The following is a 20,243-nucleotide window of genomic DNA, read 5'->3' on the forward strand; positions in this document are numbered from 1 at the left end:
CGAGGAAGAGGCCGGCAAAGGACACACTAATGGGAGCTGTGCTATGGGAATGGATAATGGCCGCGAAAGCTGGCGGGGACATGGGCCCAGGTGGTACCCCGAAAAAGTATCATATCGCCTTGTGTACCCTCAAATGTCAAGTAAAAGGGCTTCGGGGCCTTGAATTTTAACCTTAGGGGTTGAGGCGTTACGCCGAACTTCCGGAGTGGATCAATATCGTACGCATAGGTTGAGGACTCTACTGCATAACCACAGGATATACCAACTTCAGGGCCGCAAAAAAGGACTAATACACATTCGTGCAACTTGAAGGGAAACCAAATTGCAAACTTCAACGTACCTCGACGCAAGTGCGGAAGAATATCACTCGGTTGCCGTTTGGCTACAGGCCTTCTAAGGGAAATGTCAACGGGAGCGGCACGGTCAATATTCGGGGCGGTATTGGTCTCGCCCTTCAGATATGCAAGTAGATCTCTTCGATCTGGAAGCCGCACAACGGGTACGCCGGCACCCTGTCAGGTCATTCGACAAAACATAGAGGACTTACAGCCGCCTGACGGACGTACTGTGTGTGTGGAAGCTCGATATGTTTTAACAAGTAAACTACGCAGTCGAGGGTGTAATAGTCTTTTGTCGTACCCTCCTTCCCCGAACTAAAGCAATCTTGTTTTTCATTAGTTTGACAAACCCCCAAACGAGAAAATTGGTTTTCGTGGACTTTGGCCACGCAAAATCACCAAAAATTATTTCTGTCTGCGTCTCAACAATAGGCTTCCCATTCAGATGATAATCGCGTAGCAATGCTAGTACGTCAGCCATGATAGCAACACCGTAACGCAAATTTTCGAACGACGCGCCAATAATTCAGCCAATATCATGGACTCATGAATTGATACACGGGAAGTTCTCCAATCTTACGGTGTTAGCGAAAAATCACGCGGTGGGCGACGGGCGGTCACAAGTTTTGTAGAATGCCGGATTCACGGATTGAGACAACACGCTGGTGAGGCTGACTGGCCTATAGCTGCTGGGCGACTGTCGGTCACCGGTCTTATAGGTTGGGGTGACAAGCAGACGGAAGGTTGTCTTTAGCAAGTGACTGATGAAACTCCAGCGTGAACGAAGTTTACTCCAGGATCATTGGATAGACGTCGTCGTGCCCCAGCGAGCAGAACGGGTCTGTTTTGTGCAAGAGTTACCGAATGCTCTCCTTCGCGGAGGCCAAGTTAAATAGCGCCCGTACGCACTTACGCCTCGACAAGATTGGGTGCGACGAGGTCGATGGGGCAGGGTACTTGCCCGAAAAGTGTAGACTCCAGATGCCACTATTGGGTCACTCGTGAGTTCCGCTCCTCATCCCCGAAGAATAACGCGGTTGTCATATTTATGTGGTAGTCTCATCTATTTAAACAGCACATTTTAAGAAACGCCAAATTATCTATGTCTACTGTGGTAATCTTTCCGAAAAATAGTTGGAGCCTCTTTTTCAAAAGGCTATGAGACCTTATGGGTAGCTTGCGTTTCACCCGACTGCGTCACGTTTTGCTTGGGATGAACATGTCGTCAGCTTTGTGAACTTCCTGGACAATAATCCTATTTAACTCTTCCACTGAAGCTGGTCACAGTTTACAGTGATCAAGAAAGATACGCATTCCTGAGAAATCTGCACACTTGAAGTCTCAAATCCAAGCTTGGGGTTCTGTATTTCTGGCACAGTGTTAGATGAAATCAAAGATCGGCACACGGTGGTCGCTGTGTCCCTGTAGAGCAGTAATTAACACCAGATCAACGAAGCATCTTTCGTTGGTGGTGACCAAATTCAGGACGGTTGGAAGTAGGAGATGTGTAAAAGCGTTGCTGTAGGAGAGTTGCTCAGGATCTTGTGGGAGGAACTGATCATTTTCCGGAGGACTAAAAGGTCATTCCAACAATGTCTGCTGCCTTCGAATCTTTTGGGGTCGAGATTTGTGCTATCAGACAGGTAACCAGGTCAGTTGCTGCACACCGAGTAGGAGTCCAGGGCTCCTGGGTGGCCTCTGTAGTACGCCTGTTTGCTTCTTGCCCTGGCGGTTTTGGGAGTTTTCCTTCATTTGCGTGTCTTTTCACCCCGTGGAAGACCGGATGAGGCAAGCTTTTCACCCAGGGGAACGTAGTTTTTCCTCTAGCGGGTGAGAATTGCTACCGCTGCTACGTGTCGCTCGTTTGACAACGCCTGTATCATCTGTTATGTTGACAATGAATTTCCACACGTTTATTCCGTCCCCATTTGTAACCCCCGCCTCACTTTTTTGTTTAGTGTGTAAACATGATATGACTTTCTTGTCCTCACCACTCCACCCATTTGGCCTTGAGGTCATCCGGCCATTTGTATCTAACTTTGCACGTGTGACTGTCGCATGTGAGAGCCTTTTTGCCCCCTTGCTTTGTACATTTGTAGTCCAAGCGGACTGTTTGTTTCGGGCGCGTATCTACTGTGGAGGTTTGTATAAGCTGAATTTCTCTTACCCTAAAAGTACTGTATAGAAACCCAGTTCTAACTTTGTTCTGCCTGCCCAGAGGTTCTAGTATTACGCGTCACTCGAAGATACCATTCGACCGTTACAACGCCATTTGAACCAGATTTCGTTGTTTTTCATGGTTTTGGGGCAAACATAGATCTGTTTGATTCCTTAAGCATACTGGGGCGGCATGACCGATAAGGTGTCCCTGCGGGGTCCTGTGCGTTGAGCGATATCACCACAAATTGGTCCTTTCAGTGACGCTCCTATGAGGCTCGTTTTTGCGGAGGATTGCACTTGAAGCTAAGCAGCATCTTTGGGAGTTGCCGAGGTATATGTGGTTTGTTTTACTTCAGTTGCTTTTCTTTCGGATGTGCGGACTCCTGAGGTACGTGCAATCGGCGTGGCTAACTGGATTGCCTCCTGCACAAGTCCAAATCCGTATACGGAGTTCGGGTCACCCTATGTATTAGCAGCTTACCCCCATCCAACCTATTCCCTGCACCTGACTTCCCTACAACGATGCAATCAGTGAGTCTACTTACTTTCAGATTAAACCATATTTTCGAGACATAACTTGCCCTGTGCTCCCAAGTTGAATTATCCCATCTCCACCTCCACTTTTGCTCGTTGTGACTCCGGCCGTTTACCTAACCGCCCAAGATCACTCATGGCCAGCAATGGTTTTCAAGTTTAGTTTATGCCACCTGGCTGTCTTTGAACTGGTCGGACCTCATACCCATTGCCTATTGTTACTATATCATCGGATATCCCCAGTGCTCATGACCTTGTCCTCTTTTTGTGCAATCCGCTTCCTCACAAATTCCCCAGTCATGCCTCATTCTGACTGTAAAACTATGATCATGCCAGACGGTATGCCACCCACAAGTTGGGAATAAACATTATTTTTATTATTTACAAAGTATTATCCGGTTCCCTGGTGCACGGTTTGTGGTTTAGGATGTTTGGGTCATGCGCAATGACCGTTTCCGCAGTCTGAGAGAGTTTCTTAAACGGGGTGGATTTGGAGAGAGGCAGTTTCACATTCTCAGCGGCTGTAGGGTTCTTGCGGCTTACCCCAGCGTGGAATTCAACGCTTTGTTCGCCTCGGCGGTAGAATTCGTCGCTCGTTTCCGTATATCCGATCCAATCCACCCCAGAAGTTGTGACTTGGGTGGGGAGTTCACTCTGCACCTTTATCGTCTGCTATAGAAGTGAGCGCTGATATCTCTACGTACTCTAGACACTGCCTCCACACAAGGTTTGCCTACTCCAGAGCATAGCTGCCTTTGATAACCAAAGGGTCTGCAGTCGTTAAGTAGAAGATGCAATCCGGAGTCATGGCCGGTTACGCTGACATACTTTCAAAAAAAGTAAAGACCACAACTACCATCGGTTTGGTCATAAGTTTGGGGTCAGCTGAACTAGTGCTAACTGTTGCAACTTCGTATATATTTAAAATTGCCTCCCATCTTGAACGACTGCCTTCCCGGTCAACAATTCAAATGAACCGCCCCTTTTTGGACCGGCGTCGTTGAATCTCATCTTTAGTTTCACAGGACATTTATATTTCCCGTTTTCCTTACCGCGCAAATCGTTTTTACGGCTTCGGTTATACCATTTTTGTACCGAACCCATGGTAAACTGTAAATTTGTTTTAATGCACGAGTTTGCGGCCCGCTTTCGATCACGCGTTGACTGTTCGCTTGCCTTTTTTAGTAACCCACCGCTTGTCAAAAACCGTTGAGGTTTGTAATTTTGTACTCCGTGTAACTACTTTCATTTTTATAGTACGGCACATTTGCGTAGCCATTCGTTCGGGGTTTTGTAGGTTTGGTTGCTAACCTTGGTGCTCGTTGCTCAAGAATTCTAAATGGTCGTTACACTAACAGAAGCCTGTTATGCGTCCTCTCCGGCGCTTACATGTCTCAGCTTTTGTGCCTCTGGAGGGCGATCCTCGAATATTCGTTTGATCATTGGGTAAGCCTTTTAAATGCTTACAGACTGCTCCAAGATCTGTGCCATAGATGGAGGGGAAACGGTTACGAGAAGCCCAAATGTCCACTTGATTCTTTTTCGCGTAATCGCTCTACGTGAAATGTTCTATGTTCACGATTTGTGAAGGCAACAGAAAGGAGCGATTGTGCCAGATTCGTTGGCCTGATTTTTATGGAGATCAAACCTGTGCCGATCAGAATGCTCTCTAATATATGCCTGTCCAGTGGAGATGTCGCAGCGATCATCAGAGAGCTGGATGATCTTCTTTGCAGCTAACGAACCCGGGATTGACGACGCTAGGCACCCATTCTGGTAAAGAAAGTTCACTATCAACTTTCACCCAGAGCGTTGTGTCCTTTCCGTTTGTGCCCTTGAACCCTTTAGTAAGAGCCGCAAGCTTTACCTTAAGTATACTTACTGAAGCAAATAACTTGAACTGGTCTTCCCAGCTCAGTAGTGGGGACTTGTTTTCTTTTCGGTAGCTGTCTTTTCGGTTAAGGGATGCAGAGCACCCTTAAGGTGGAAACAGCTGGCACAGATAAGCGGGTCAAGAAAGTTATCCGGTCATCATGTAAGGCCTTAAATTTGAAATGCCACCAGGCCTTGGGGTGTGACATTGGATACCAAGTCTTACATTCTCTATACACCCATTTAGCTCACATTCGTTTTGGTTCCTTGATAGCTGTAGAGAGCAGCCCATATTGATCTGGCTCATGAATGGGGCTGGGTGCACCGCTGGAGTTGCGCACAAGCTGATATAGGTTTTCATACAAACTTTATGTCAGAGCGAAAAGTTCAAAAATTATACGGGTTAGATCTGAAGATGGACCAAACAGCAAGAGATTTCTTTGACAAATCTGAATGAGCGAAGAACGCCTAATTTTGGAGTGCCGCATCCAGCTCATTGTTGGTAAGATTCATCTCGAGTTTGCACTGAGCGTCCGCCACTCAGAAGTTACAAGGCGAAGGTGGGGGTAGTTTCGTAACTTCGGAAATGTGCGGTTTTATCCAAAGAGGTTGTGAGTAAGGAGGCTAGCCGTTAGACTCGTTGGTTTGGACGATGACGGAATGAGTTGAGCAGGGATCTTAAGTAGGTTTTAGCCTGTTTTAAGAATCCAACCAGACGGTCTTTGTAGCGCATCTAAAAAATATTCAACGCGAATTCCACCCAGGTAAATGGGTGAATAACTTTTGCATGCCTTGCGCCCCACAGATGTAAAACATGAGATGAGTTGTTTCAGCGAATTTTGTCACAACACAGTGTTTTTAGGCAGCTCGCCTTTCGTTCACTATAACTATGGAAGACAGCTCCATACACTGTGCAGAAGTGATGAGTGTCACTTTGTGGACAATCCCCGTTCCTAGATACGCACAGATGGTTGGTTGATGTTGCAGAGTTATTAGATATTTGCATGTAAACTACCAACACAATACAGTGAATACGTACTTTAGCTGGAATATGGCATAAAGCGTAACTACATCTACGTGACATAATGCCAAAACTTTGTTGGACGCCGCGGGCCGTCGCCCACCACGGAAAATTATTGCAATTGCTAGGCTTGTGTGCAACTGTCGCACCATGAGGCCTTAGCTATGCATGGTAGCCCAATCCAATGGCGAACGACGGTCCTTTGCGCCCATAAGTGCATGAGCTATCGCTCCTCCTAGCTACTCATACTAAACACCAGACCACCAATGGGTTCAAAGCCTTGCCTTTAATTCAGGGAATCCTTTAAAGGGGAGAGTTGTCGTTTGTCTGTAGTTGGTTTGAACTTGTCACTGTTGTCTTTACCTGGTGACACCATAAAACGCGAGCAAAAGGACAACTTTTCTGTTGTCCGCCTTTAAAACAAATTCACAGGGTAGCCCGAAAATAATGTGGGGGCTCAGGGCTAACATGGATGTGCGGTGAGTTGCAGCATTCGTCTTAGTTGGGGTTGTACCAACTTAAGTCCATTTCATCGGCCAGATGTCTCACACACATTCTGCTCATTCCACGACGCGGTTGATCATTTACAGTGAAATTTTGATGACCTTATTATTCCATAAATACCAGCAGTCAAGCCTAGCGCCCGTTCGTTGTGTTCGCCATGCACCATTCGTTGCTTGTGGCTCCCAGCAGGGACTCAGTGACTGGCAAACCAAACACATTAATCTCTGCTATATTCACGTTGTAAATTCCAGTTACGCCGCAGTCCCTATCCATTATCTCGGAAGATCTTGGTCAACCAATTATTACACGTTTGCTGTCTTTCTTCACATTTAACCCCTATATACCCATACATATTTTTACAACAGAGACACTCATCGGACTATTTAGCTGGACCAAAACCTACTTTACCTTCCGGTATATCTCACCCAGTCATCTCTTTTCCAGCAGCTAGCGTCCCTGCTCCATACTTCCGCGGTCACGTCCTCACCTTCCCAGAATTACGCAACTACCCTTGCCCTGTCTTTGAGCCTTCTGGTCGACTAACGCTCAGTGCAAAAGAGGTTCCAAGCTTGCCACCACTGATAGTCTCTTTCATCGCTATCTCGATGTACTGCATACACGCCGCGTGAAAGTCCGCTACTAATGATTTGTTCTGTACTCGTTCCAAATCAGTGAGCTCAGCTAGCCGTTGTATGCTAGGTAGGCCAAAAGGACTCACCCTCTCACACGCTCGTTTAACTAGCTGAAGATTAGATTATTCTTCTGTAGGGTGCCGTTTTATCTAGTGCCTTCCGGCGCTCACCAGAATCTACTTATACTTCCTCATTCCCCTCTTTTCGAGCTTCGAACTTCACCGGTAGCCGCTGTAAACGCCCCCATATGACCATTATTTATTCAAGCTGGCTCGTCCCCGGTTCATACGCACATGGTTTTACAAATGAATCAAAGTTATCAATGCCTAGATCTGTACGGCCGTACCTTCGTTAGTCCTTCAGTCTAATTCAGATCCAACCACTACATGAATGTGCATTTTCTGTCCGACAGCCGCGAATTTGACATCCCTTACGGGAGCGTTCAGAAACCGATGTACGTCAGTACAATGACGGTACACCACATGCTACTTAGAAATAAACATGCTTAATATGGCGCAGCAATGCCATACTGTTAGTCAGGAATCCACACGGATCCCACTATACCGCGCGTCTTTAGGCGCTGCTATGGCCGATAAGCCTGGCCCGCTCGAGGTTGGCCCAGTATTCGGGACGCTCGTCGGTCCGGCATCAAGACGAGATCTGATTGGTCAACAATCTGGACCCAACCGCCAATCATGACCCAGTATTGGCCAAATGCCGGTTGCCAATGGCGCATCCAGAACGCGTCAGAAATTCCAGAAAGTTATAACCGCTTACGCTATACATACGAAGCGCTGTACAACTGTTCTTGGCTTCGTTTTGGGCATTAAAAGACCTTGTGCACCTCTGGTGGTTGTTTTGACGTGAAGGCTAGCTTGGGAGGCTCAGACCGAGAACTAAGCCGAGGAAAATACCGTTACTACACATGCTCGGTTGATGGCTTTCTCGCAAACAATTTTCTTGATACCCTCGGCCGACACCTCTCGCTCGCTCGAGCCTATGGTTGCCACCACGGGAAAAATTTTCAGCCGACCCAAACGCCTCTGAAACAAGTTCGTTCTTACGCGCTGAACCTTCCCTTTGGATTTCACCTACCTGGGTTTCCACTGCAGTTTCGGTTTGCTCCTTTCACAAGTTTAGTTTCATTTACGGCGTTCTTCCGGCCCTATGCGCTGACACTATCTCATCATTGAAGCTAACCTTCACATCTGACCTCTCTACAGCAGTGACACCAATGATTTTTTAGTTTTAATGTAAACCATATTTTCGAGACAAAACTTACCATTTGGTTCCATTTTGATTTCTCCCATCTCCAGTTCCTCTTTGTGGCTCTGGTCATCTACTCAACCGCGCAAGTTCACTCATGGCAAGCGACGATTTTCAGCCTGAGGTCATGTTACTCACTTCACCATCAAACTAGTTGTGCCTCATAACCCATGGTTCTATCTTTTTTTCTCGGTTCCCACGACTTCGCCAACTTTTCACGTAATAAGTTCTTTTGGGTTGTACTATCTTCCTCTGCGTTATTGTCTTTCGCGTTCAGGCTGCAGCGCTCCTATCATGCCTCTGTTGGAACGTCCTTTGCAAGTCAGGAAATAAATCCATTATTAGTAGTAGTAATAGTATTATAAGGATAGAGCAGCCGTGGTCATCCTCCTCATGATGTTGAGCTTGTCACTCCACCTAATTTTTCGCACGGCTTACGCGATTACATCTTTTTTTCTTTCTTTTTCTTAAGGCGTTGTGAGCGAATACAGAGAAGCGAATTTTGCTAGCCAAATAGTTTGTCAAAAACCTTGATGGCATTAGCGAAGCCGAGCCAGCTAGATTTTCTGGGGAGTAAATTTGTGGGCCGATCACGTTCTACGGTTTTCGGTTCCCGCAGCAACATTCAAGCATCCCATGTTGAACGAAACCTTACGAAGTCAGATTTAGAAATTTGGTCACAGCACTTCAGCCAGTCTTCCGAAAGTTCGTTCAGATTTCCGATTATAATGTTCCAACCACTGGTGCCATCTGTGGAGGAAGGCGGGGGGCCAAAGGCTTCTACCGTATTCGTTGCCATACCGTAGGTTCCATAAGTTTCATTTAAAGTGCTTTCGTTCCTGTTGTAGAGTTGATTGAAGTTCCTTGACTGAAAATGACATCAAGGGTCTGGGTTACAGCTTGTTTTCGATACTTTTAGAAAATGTTTATGACTCTGGGCTTCGTATTCCTCCACGGTATTATAACAAAAGGCACAGTGAATTCGGGCACCCCCTTGTGAATAATAAAGGAAACCACTACTCCATGGTTATAGGTCTGTCACGGAAGTTTCCACATGATAACGGTTGAATCTCCGTTTTTGTGCGGGAGACAGCGAGCCACGAATTCTGAAGCCTTCTTCGCTGATACTCTGACCAGCTAGGGCAAGCCAATGCCGACTCCGTTACCAAGCCTGGTCGAACATTGGTTCATTAAGAGTGTTGCTCAAGCGACTGTTCCCCGGAGGCAGAATGACGCATAATTAGCAAGTGACAGACGCCATCTCTAGCTAATGACAATGTGGTTTGCGTGTGCTGGAGGCTGATTCTCACGCGCGGGATAGTAAATGGCAAAGTGGCTCCGGATGTTTCAAAGTCAACAGAAACCTTATGTGGTCCGCACAAAATTGCAACAGGGGTCCTTTGCCCGCGCATCAGGATTTCCCCCAACAGAACCACTCAATTCTGATTTAGCACCGCTAAGCCTACCTGATTGTGCACTCATTGTAACGGCACTCCAGTCAGTATCTGGGCTCTCAGATCTCATCGAGGCCCTCACGACGTACTTAAAACCATCTTTGGAGGTTGAAGGGCATACACGTACATGATGGACAAGCAGCGATCATTAGCGCGTTGAAAGATGTTCTCACGGACGTTACCAAACGAACCGCACAGAGACGACTACTAAGGAACGACCACTTAAACGGAAACTCTTCAGTTCGGTGGCTTAAGGCAATGCTAGGCTGAGCGAAATCAACCGCAGCGGTTTCTGGATAAGCACAGGTGCGCAACTGGTAGAGAAAGTAGACCTATGGAGAAGTCCGTTCAAGAAGTGTGCTTGGGTTTTGGATTCTCTTTTCCGAGACAGAGCAATGGAAGGCAGGGCCAGTATACAAACAAGAGTGATCTGTTGTCCGGCTTGTCTTACGATGCAATTGTATACACAGCTATGTCCATAAACACTGCTATTTTTTGGCGCGTCTATGGACGGCCCAATGACGCAATTAGTGGCGCTTCTGCATTTAACAATTCGCCCGCAATTTGCAGTTAGCCAGTTCCCCTAAATAATTAATCATGTTTTCGCCTACAATACTTTGTTTATACTCCCACGGTTCCCATGTTCTGGTTACCGAAACGGGCACCTGAAACATTTGGCACATGGTGTTACTGCAACACTAGAACCCGAAAATTAGCTATATGGACAGAACGAGGAGCATCAACAATGACAGCTCTGTTAAGTAAAATGATTACAATAAGTATACCTATGAACAAGGAACTTGTCGTATTGTAGACACGAGCTGATAAATCCTCCTGGAAATCCGGATGCGGGTTTTGTGTTTTTACATTTGTAGCAGCCTTACGTATTTCTTGACTATCAATGAGTGGCGCGCCGTGATTCTTGAGCGACTAAGCTACGAGTTGAGCGCCGTGCGTAGTTCGGTTGAGTTATGTCGTGTTGCTGTGTTGTTTTGCTGCATTTGGGAACGTTTGCGTGTGTTTGAGTGCTTGCATATGACCTGTTGCTACACGTGTGAGACGGTAGAAAGTCATTGTCAGATGATTCACCCTTGTGTATCGAGATATGTAAGCGTAAGAAGAAAACCGGATCATGTGACCTAGAGAACGACTGTGAGCTTTGTAGCCAAGTGAGTCACGACTGTGTGGCGTGATTTGTGAGTGTAAGAAAAAAGACAGATCTCATGAACTAGTTGGTGGAGGTGACCTGTACAGTCATATGTGGGTGGCTAGAATGGTTTTCAGCTTATAAACTGAATTAAGAGTGCGAAATTTATGGGCTAGCAGATGAGCCGGCCGTGTAGGTTTGAAGAATGATTTCGAAATATTTACGACCGTGGTGGACCTACGAAGATGTCGCCGGTAAAGAAATAAGGAGTGAAAAAACAAATGTGGGAAAGTGGAGGAAGGGTGCATCAGAAGAAGCTTACTTTTGCTTATTTGCCATGCAATATGCGCCAAATAGTGCAACCAGACTGATGGGATCATGCAGTGGACAATGTGGCATGTGATCATTTACTCCCAATTTGAATCAACCCATCGCCATCTCCACTGTTGCTCGTTGTGACTCCGGCCATTAACCTGACCGCCCAAGGTCACTCATGGCCAGCAATGGTTTTCGGTTTTAGTTCATGCCACTTGACTGTCTTTGATCTAGTCGAACCTCATGACCATTTTTCCCAAAAAGTTGGGAGATAACCTATTATTGCTATATCATCAAGAGTTCCCCACCGTTTGTGACATTGTCCTCCTTTTGTGCAATCCGTACCCCCACAAATCCCTCAGTCATGCTCCATTCTGACTGTAAAACCATGATCATGCCAGACGGTATGCCACCCACAAGTTGGGAATAAACATTATTATTATTATTAATATGTAGTTTACGGTCGTGCTGCTAGCACGCCTAGGCCTAGACACGAAAATGACCAGGGTCCTCAACAGAGTAGCTGACTCAAAAACTTAGCCACGATGACCATTTGGTTCGTGTAAGAATGTAAGATCAACCTATGGTTTCAGTGAGCAAGCCGGTACATTTCACAACCCAAAACCTGAGTGAACGGGAGACCACGTCTATTTGACCTCTATCCAGCAACCAGCCTGGGATTGCAGGCCCACGAGCATGGTTCAAACAGGCACACCGCTGTAGCGTCCAATCTGTTCGTGGCATTGTCCATGACGAAGTGATGTCAACGTCCCACTCGTGTGCATTTGGTTTATCTGGAGGTAGAGTCAGCTGCGACCAAGTGAGCTACTCTTCAAAGTATTCAACCTACTGTTTTAGACAACGTTTCTTTAGACGAGTTGAGGTCTCAAGCTTCTCGGACGCCAATTCGCTGACACCAACCGTTTTTGGGTCAGTTGGTCGGATTGACTGGAGCAGGATCAAATTGTTTCATTTTTTAAAATATTTTCCCGCTTCTCGGGCTTATTCGATCCTCCAGCTCATTTTGACAACCCTAAGAATTTTGCGGAAGTCGTACGTGTCACCACAGTCACCTGTTGCTGGTATGTTTTCCCTGTCTTCAATCGAAATGTTTATCGTGAAGAGATCCAGTGTTCACAGGGAAGTGCGCCTCGGGTAGATAGTTTCAAAAGCTATGAGAATGGCTTCTTTCTCATTTCGCCGATTGCTATCTAAATTATAATCAGTGCTATTATGCCCGTCCACTCCTGGAGGCTTCTTAACCAACTCAATCAAAATTTTCTTGGGTCACAGGAGCTTCCCATATGTAATAATAATAATAATGTTTATTCCCAACTTAATGGTGGCATGCCGTCTGGCATGATCATGCGTTTACAGTCAGAATGGGGCATTACTGAGGGATTTGCGGGTAGTGTTGACTGCGCGAAAAGGGAACAATGTCACAAACAGTTTGAGGTAATCGATTAAATAATAATAATAATATGTTTCTCTTGCATCTTGTAGTGAACAATAGGCATGAGGTCCGAGTAATTCAGTGACTCAGTTGGCTGCCATGAACTAAAACTGCAAAACCATTGCTGGCCATGAGTGACCTTGGGCGGTTGGGTAAATGGCCGGAGTCATAACAAGCAAAAGTGGAGGTGGAGATGGGATAATCCGAATTGGGAGAACACGGCAAGTTTAGTCTCAAAAATATGGTGCAATCTGAGAACAAGCAGACTCACTGGTTGCTCTGTTGTTGGGAAGTCAGGTGTAGGGGTTAGGTTTGATGGGAACACAGCGGTGGTTGAATTTGAACGAGTAGTCCAATAGGTTGGAATGAATGTCATGGTGGTCGATTGGGGTCAATGAAACGAGTAGGCAAGAGGGCACGGTTTAGGGGAGGAATGGAACAGTTGCGGGTGTGCTATCAAACTGAGTATGACAGTGCCGTGCCATCATTGGCCTGACATGCTTCAGTTTTTGGACAGCCCCGTGACGGACGTCAACATTTGAGATAATTCGTCTTGGGTATGCAGTTCATTGAGCAGCGGTATTTATTTCAGCCTGGTCGAGGAAACAAGCTCGAACGAAGCCGATATGGGACTGCAGGTTTTCTTGGTCCGTTTGGTGATCCCGGAGTTGTAAATCATAGGCCAGGTGGAGTGGAGATCAGCTAACCAGATCGTTCAAAGCGGGCACTTCCGAAGTTTAAAGCTTGGGAAGGTGAGGGGATGGGAGGAGACTTGCAAAACATAGCGAGTTTGAGGGGATATGAAATGGGATAATATGCATTAATATACATAGAAAGAAAAACGTGGCGTCTGATGCAACTAGGATGATGACAAGCGATTACATGGAGTAGGGAATAGGTAGATTTGTACTTAGTAGGCTAGCGACCAGGGGCTAGTTTCGCTGATATACGGTATTATATTACAAGGGATCTAGTAAAAGCCGATATAAGCGCGCAAAAGTGTCGTATGGGAATCAGGTGTGTAAGGGCTGGCGGTGTTTAACTAGAAGGCCTTGCGTTAGCTTATGGGTTTGCACAAGGTAAGCGCTTGTCCTGAAAGTTTCTGCTGGCTGGAAACAGGTATTCTGCACATGACTGGGGGTTTTGTCCCTTGTTATCTGCGAGGTGAGCGTCAACCCCGAATCGGCCGCCAAGGTGAACTTTCTCAGGAGTTAGTCAGCACACCCGGGCATTCACAACACTTGTCAGGATTGCGATTTCTATACCTCTCACACACCCAACGCAAGGATAACCATTGACTGATATGTACTTCAACTCTCACAGCGTATATATCACAAGACATTGCGTCACGATTTACCAGACACCTGACGACTGAAGTAAGAAACGTGTGGGCATGACCAGAGCAGTTTGATGTGAGTGATCTAAATGGAGTTTTGCGTGCGTGGTTTGGAGACAGAGCACGTTCGTCAAAAAGGAGAATTAGGTATGGGCAAAAGCTACCTGCTGCCATTCCGCTACATGGAACGGATTTTGGAAGCCACAAAGTAGGACAGATCCTTTAAATTTATTATTGTTTCCTAATTTTAATTTTACTGGGTAGATGCACTGGTTAGGTAGTTCACAGCCAAATGAATGAGAAAGACTTGACCAGCTGTTTTACGGGAGAGGAGTCAGTGCTCGACGACCTGTAATGGAAGTGGATATATCCCGGTTTCCAAGACCCGAAAATGGCGTTTGATTGATTTGCCCGAGCTTGAGCTTTTGGTTTAAATGTCTTACCCACAAAGCAATGGATGAAAGATTTCGTTAGAGGGTCCTGTCCCCAGCCTGTGACTAAAAATTCTGAATAGCAGGGCAGCATTTTTTAGGGTTTTGAGGAAACTTTTTTATCCGATGACTCAACAGTCTGTTCCAACCCGAGGCGAGATGGCTAGGTGGTTAGAGAGCCAGTTTACTGACCGGCAGGTTCGTGGTTGGAATCCGACCTCTGCATTTCGACTTATCCTATCTAGGCCTGGGTAACCAGTCAGTATCCCAGCCTTCGTGCTTCCTTCTGGTGGCATGCCGATTGGGCACCACAGGGGTGCTACAACCGAACGACAATTCCTCTGTTCGCTCCTAGCTGCATGTCACTGGACTTGCCGAAGGGCGCAGAGATTAATGTATTACCCTCTGACGTGTGCTGCGGCTGAGTACAGTAGATAAATTCCAAGCAGCGCCAGACACCTTGGTTCGAAGTGCATATCCACCATCATGATCAGCCGCTAGGCAACTCTCAGGGTCTGTCTTCCCTAATCTTACTTCGATAAAGCTCAGCATCACTGCCACCTTAATACCAAAATACCATCGATCTTCTCTATGAATCCGTTCCTATGCATATTTAAGTTCAGCAAAGATACAGTTATTTGGCAGGTGTAACATTCCGTTATTACATCCTGCTGTCCCCTTGACTTGATTCAAGCCACTGTTTTATGCTAATTGCCTGCCCGATCTGGATATGAGGTGTTACTGGCCTGTTTTTTCTACCAGATACCTCGCAGTAAGTAAGTCCACACCTCGGAATACTTTTTCAGCCTTGTCTAATGAGTGGTGCCCTGTTTAGCCTAGCTCTAGCAAGCACAATCCAAACCGAAGTAAGCATTTCTTCAATACTAGAGCACATTTCGCTAGTATCTATACACATTTCGTCTGATGATGTGCTCCATAACACACCGTTGAAAGCAACCTCGCTGTAAGCCTCTGTTTGACAAGGTAACTCATAAAATGTTCAGCCGCCTTTAAGCCATAGTGCGCTCACTCTGAATAGCAATATTTCATTCCCATCCTTTCATTTGAAGCTGCCATTTTCACTTGTTACCTACGCGACCTGCCTTTACCAGCGTCTGCTTGCTGTTCGCCTGTCCGAATGGACTGATCTGTCTTGCGGGTTCGGAGTACCTCCGACCTGGAAAAATATCTGGTAACTGCGTTCGTATAATAGTAATGGTAATGGTATTCATTCCCACCACCGCTCCAGTAGCACAGGTGCATCGCCCATCGCTGGTGTTTCTTAGCCTGGTCTTCAATTCAGCAAGTCCATAAAAGAGCATTGTTGTTTCCGTCTGTTGCTGCTGGTGATGGGCTCGTTCCGGTCGTCTCATTTATCTGGCAACGCCAAAGACAACAGATCGCAAAAAACGGACTGTTCTGAGGTAGAAAATCTTTAAAAGACTTGGGATAACTGGAGGATACTCTGTGCTACACACGGCTTACACTGACATGCAAAGCTGTAGCTGTCTTTGTCATAATTTGGGTTGTGCCGCACAAAAGCCCAACTCGTCAATCAAAAGGGACACACCTTCTTACTGTTCCTAGGAGTGGATAAATACACGAGGCTCCAGAATACAAGTCTAGCGCCCAAAGGCTTTTTCGCGTTTCGTTGATTATAGCTGATGGTAGTGCTTCGGAGACTGATGGTCATTGCTTTTACATTCACCTCCCCCCCCCAGACTACGGCTTTGTTTCGACTTATCCTATCTAGGCCTGGGTAACCAGTCAGTATCCCAGCCTTCGTGCTTCCTTCTGGTGGCATGCCGATTGGGCACCACAGGGGTGCTACAACCGAACGACAATTCCTCTGTTCGCTCCTAGCTGCATGTCACTGGACTTGCCGAAGGGCGCAGAGATTAATGTATTACCCTCTGACGTGTGCTGCGGCTGAGTACAGTAGATAAATTCCAAGCAGCGCCAGACACCTTGGTTCGAAGTGCATATCCACCATCATGATCAGCCGCTAGGCAACTCTCAGGGTCTGTCTTCCCTAATCTTACTTCGATAAAGCTCAGCATCACTGCCACCTTAATACCAAAATACCATCGATCTTCTCTATGAATCCGTTCCTATGCATATTTAAGTTCAGCAAAGATACAGTTATTTGGCAGGTGTAACATTCCGTTATTACATCCTGCTGTCCCCTTGACTTGATTCAAGCCACTGTTTTATGCTAATTGCCTGCCCGATCTGGATATGAGGTGTTACTGGCCTGTTTTTTCTACCAGATACCTCGCAGTAAGTAAGTCCACACCTCGGAATACTTTTTCAGCCTTGTCTAATGAGTGGTGCCCTGTTTAGCCTAGCTCTAGCAAGCACAATCCAAACCGAAGTAAGCATTTCTTCAATACTAGAGCACATTTCGCTAGTATCTATACACATTTCGTCTGATGATGTGCTCCATAACACACCGTTGAAAGCAACCTCGCTGTAAGCCTCTGTTTGACAAGGTAACTCATAAAATGTTCAGCCGCCTTTAAGCCATAGTGCGCTCACTCTGAATAGCAATATTTCATTCCCATCCTTTCATTTGAAGCTGCCATTTTCACTTGTTACCTACGCGACCTGCCTTTACCAGCGTCTGCTTGCTGTTCGCCTGTCCGAATGGACTGATCTGTCTTGCGGGTTCGGAGTACCTCCGACCTGGAAAAATATCTGGTAACTGCGTTCGTATAATAGTAATGGTAATGGTATTCATTCCCACCACCGCTCCAGTAGCACAGGTGCATCGCCCATCGCTGGTGTTTCTTAGCCTGGTCTTCAATTCAGCAAGTCCATAAAAGAGCATTGTTGTTTCCGTCTGTTGCTGCTGGTGATGGGCTCGTTCCGGTCGTCTCATTTATCTGGCAACGCCAAAGACAACAGATCGCAAAAAACGGACTGTTCTGAGGTAGAAAATCTTTAAAAGACTTGGGATAACTGGAGGATACTCTGTGCTACACACGGCTTACACTGACATGCAAAGCTGTAGCTGTCTTTGTCATAATTTGGGTTGTGCCGCACAAAAGCCCAACTCGTCAATCAAAAGGGACACACCTTCTTACTGTTCCTAGGAGTGGATAAATACACGAGGCTCCAGAATACAAGTCTAGCGCCCAAAGGCTTTTTCGCGTTTCGTTGATTATAGCTGATGGTAGTGCTTCGGAGACTGATGGTCATTGCTTTTACATTCACCTCCCCCCCCCAGACTACGGCTTTGTCCAACTCGTGGAACGACCTCCGAAAAACCTAGTAAATCATCCTAAAAGTTCCACTCCCGTCAGTGTTTCATTTCTCTTGCCATATCACGTCCCTGCCTAATTATACTGATTTTTCTGTCTCTGGCAATATAAAGGCATATATTGGCAGGCTACGGCTTAACTCGTGGAACGACCTCCGAAAAACCTAGTAAATCATCCTAAAAGTTCCACTCCCGTCAGTGTTTCATTTCTCTTGCCATATCACGTCCCTGCCTAATTATACTGATTTTTCTGTCTCTGGCAATATAAAGGCATATATTGGCAGACTCAGACAGTCGTTGTTCGCTAGGTGACTGAGTACATATCCATCCCTATCCTGTCTCATTTAGCCACTTGCCGCCATCACCCTAATTGTGGTAAGTGTACCGGACAAACAGTATCTTTCACTGGCGCGTAACACCAGAACCTCCGGGGAGGCAAAAAATTTCGAAGATAGGTTTCTATACGGTACCAATAATGTAAGACACCAGTTCACAAAATATACAAACATCGAAGGTAGATAGTTGTCCACAACAGATGGTTCACCCGGACCAAATGAGTAAACAATGTACCACATGCATAAAGTCGGTCACAAAATAGCTGGGGACCTCAAGGCCAAATGAGTAAAGTGGCAAGGGCGAACAAACGCCGGCCGATCTATACGCACTAAACAGATGTAGAACAGGCATCGATTGGTTCTCTTGGTTCGCTTCTGGCATCCTTCCGCTAAATAACTATCAGGCCGTCCACCTGCCACTAAGCACTTACCACGTACTTTTGTCATTTCAACGGGACCCAAGCCGAAGAATGCCAAATTCTAACCGCTTTGGCCCATCCTAGATCACCTTACTTCCAGCAACCTGATATCTCCAGCTCAACACGGATTTCTACCGAACCGCTCTTGCGTGACAAACATGCTCGTGTCTATGGACAGCTTGACCCAAGCCAAGGACTGATGACTCATATCGGATACCATATTTTTCGACTTATCAAAAGCATTTGATAGGGTGCCACACGTCTCGCTGCCCCACAAACTCGAGTCTTACGGGATTCAAGGGAAAATCCTTCGCTGGATCAAGGCGTTCCTATCAGACAGATCATTCCGAGTGATAATAGGCTCGACCTACTCTTCTCCAGCGCCGGTCTCCATTGGAGTTCCTCAAGGCTCCGTCCTGGGGCTAGTGCTGTTTCTGATCTACGTCAACGACCTCTCAGATGTTCTTGCAAGTCCATGTCTACTTTTTGTGGACGACCTGAAATCCTGGAGTTCCGGTGCCAGTGCCCTCCAAATGGATGTAAACACTGCCAAGCAGTGGTCGTTGGACTGGCACATTCCTCTGAATGACGACAAATGCGTCCATATTTCGTTTGGAGGAGACTCAGCGAATGCCTTTGTTATGCATGGTGAAAAAGGACCAAAAACATCATAAGGATGGATGCCAAAGAGGATTTGGGCATCTGGGTCTCCTCGAACTTGTCCTCCCCATTGCACCATGAGAACTCGTCCCAAAAGGCGTTCGCCATTTTACGGATGATCCGAAGCACCTTCTCCCGTATTACTGGCATTAACTTCCAAATACTCCACGGGGTCTACGTCAGACTGCTCCTGGAGCACGCCAACCAAGTTTTCCACTCAGGACGCATTAACTTCCACTCCACGGGGTCCACGTCAGACTGCTCCTGGAGCACGCCAACCAAGTTTTCCACTCAGGACGCACGAAAGACGTCACACTCACTCAGCGTGTCCAGCCAGCCGCCACGAGAATGGTTGTCGGACTCAAATCCGTGGACTACGAAACGCGTCTCGGCGGGGACATAGTAAGAAAATTTTTAAGCTCAGGGCACACACCTTCATTAGACAAAAGGTTTTCTCATTTCGGGTAGTAGGCGTGTGAAATAACCTTCCTCCGGCGGTTGTTCACGCTCCTTCTGGAACCCAGTTTAAAGCACTATTAGACACTTATTTATGCGAATCCTCGCGCTGGCAAGCATGCTGTCCCGAGCTGAGAACATAAAGAGCAGTACTACGACAGCGCCGCTGGCTATTCGCACAATGAGATTGATTTCTCGAAATCTACGGCATTTTCAGACTTGCCACTTCATAGTGTAGAATGTCTATGTATAAGGTACATGCTTCCTGTATTATGAAAATCCTTTACAATGGCGAGTTGTTTAAGTGAAGTAAATCTCCAGGTGAATAAACACCGCCGACTTTGAATACCTTAAAGGATGAAAAAAATCGCGAATTGTGGAAAAGGTTGACTCACATACAATGAACGTAACTTTCAGGAATTTTTCACCGGAACAGACTTCCTCAACATTCTAGAATCTAAATGGCCTTTGGAGATGCAACTTATGCGCAGGCGCATTCGTGCAAACAACTTTTGGCCGATGATTCCTTGTTGCCAGTGGTGCACGCTAATTAGTTGCTAAACATCGTGAACGTTGACTGGCAACTTACAGAGTTTTTCATTACAGGTTCCGAGTTATGCTAGAAAGTCCTTCGGGTTCATCGATCTT

At 46.4% G+C, this 20,243-nt stretch overlaps 1 protein-coding gene across 1 annotated transcript in view; it reads right to left on the bottom strand.

The window, feature by feature from the left end:
- The window catches only part of T265_13266 (hypothetical protein), a gene marked incomplete at both ends in the record, with an annotated part of 30,600 nt that extends 26,915 nt beyond the window's left edge, over positions 1–3,685 (bottom strand). The window contains 3 exons of the mRNA XM_009168015.1: positions 341–512; positions 548–653; positions 3,576–3,685. Coding sequence (XP_009166279.1) covers positions 341–512; positions 548–653; positions 3,576–3,685 — 388 coding nt within the window. The remainder of the gene's footprint in view (positions 1–340; positions 513–547; positions 654–3,575) is intronic.
- Between the last annotated feature and the right edge of the window lie 16,558 nt (positions 3,686–20,243).

This window comes from Opisthorchis viverrini, assembly GCF_000715545.1.
Source record: "Opisthorchis viverrini unplaced genomic scaffold opera_v5_50, whole genome shotgun sequence".
Classification (NCBI taxonomy): domain Eukaryota; kingdom Metazoa; phylum Platyhelminthes; class Trematoda; order Opisthorchiida; family Opisthorchiidae; genus Opisthorchis; species Opisthorchis viverrini.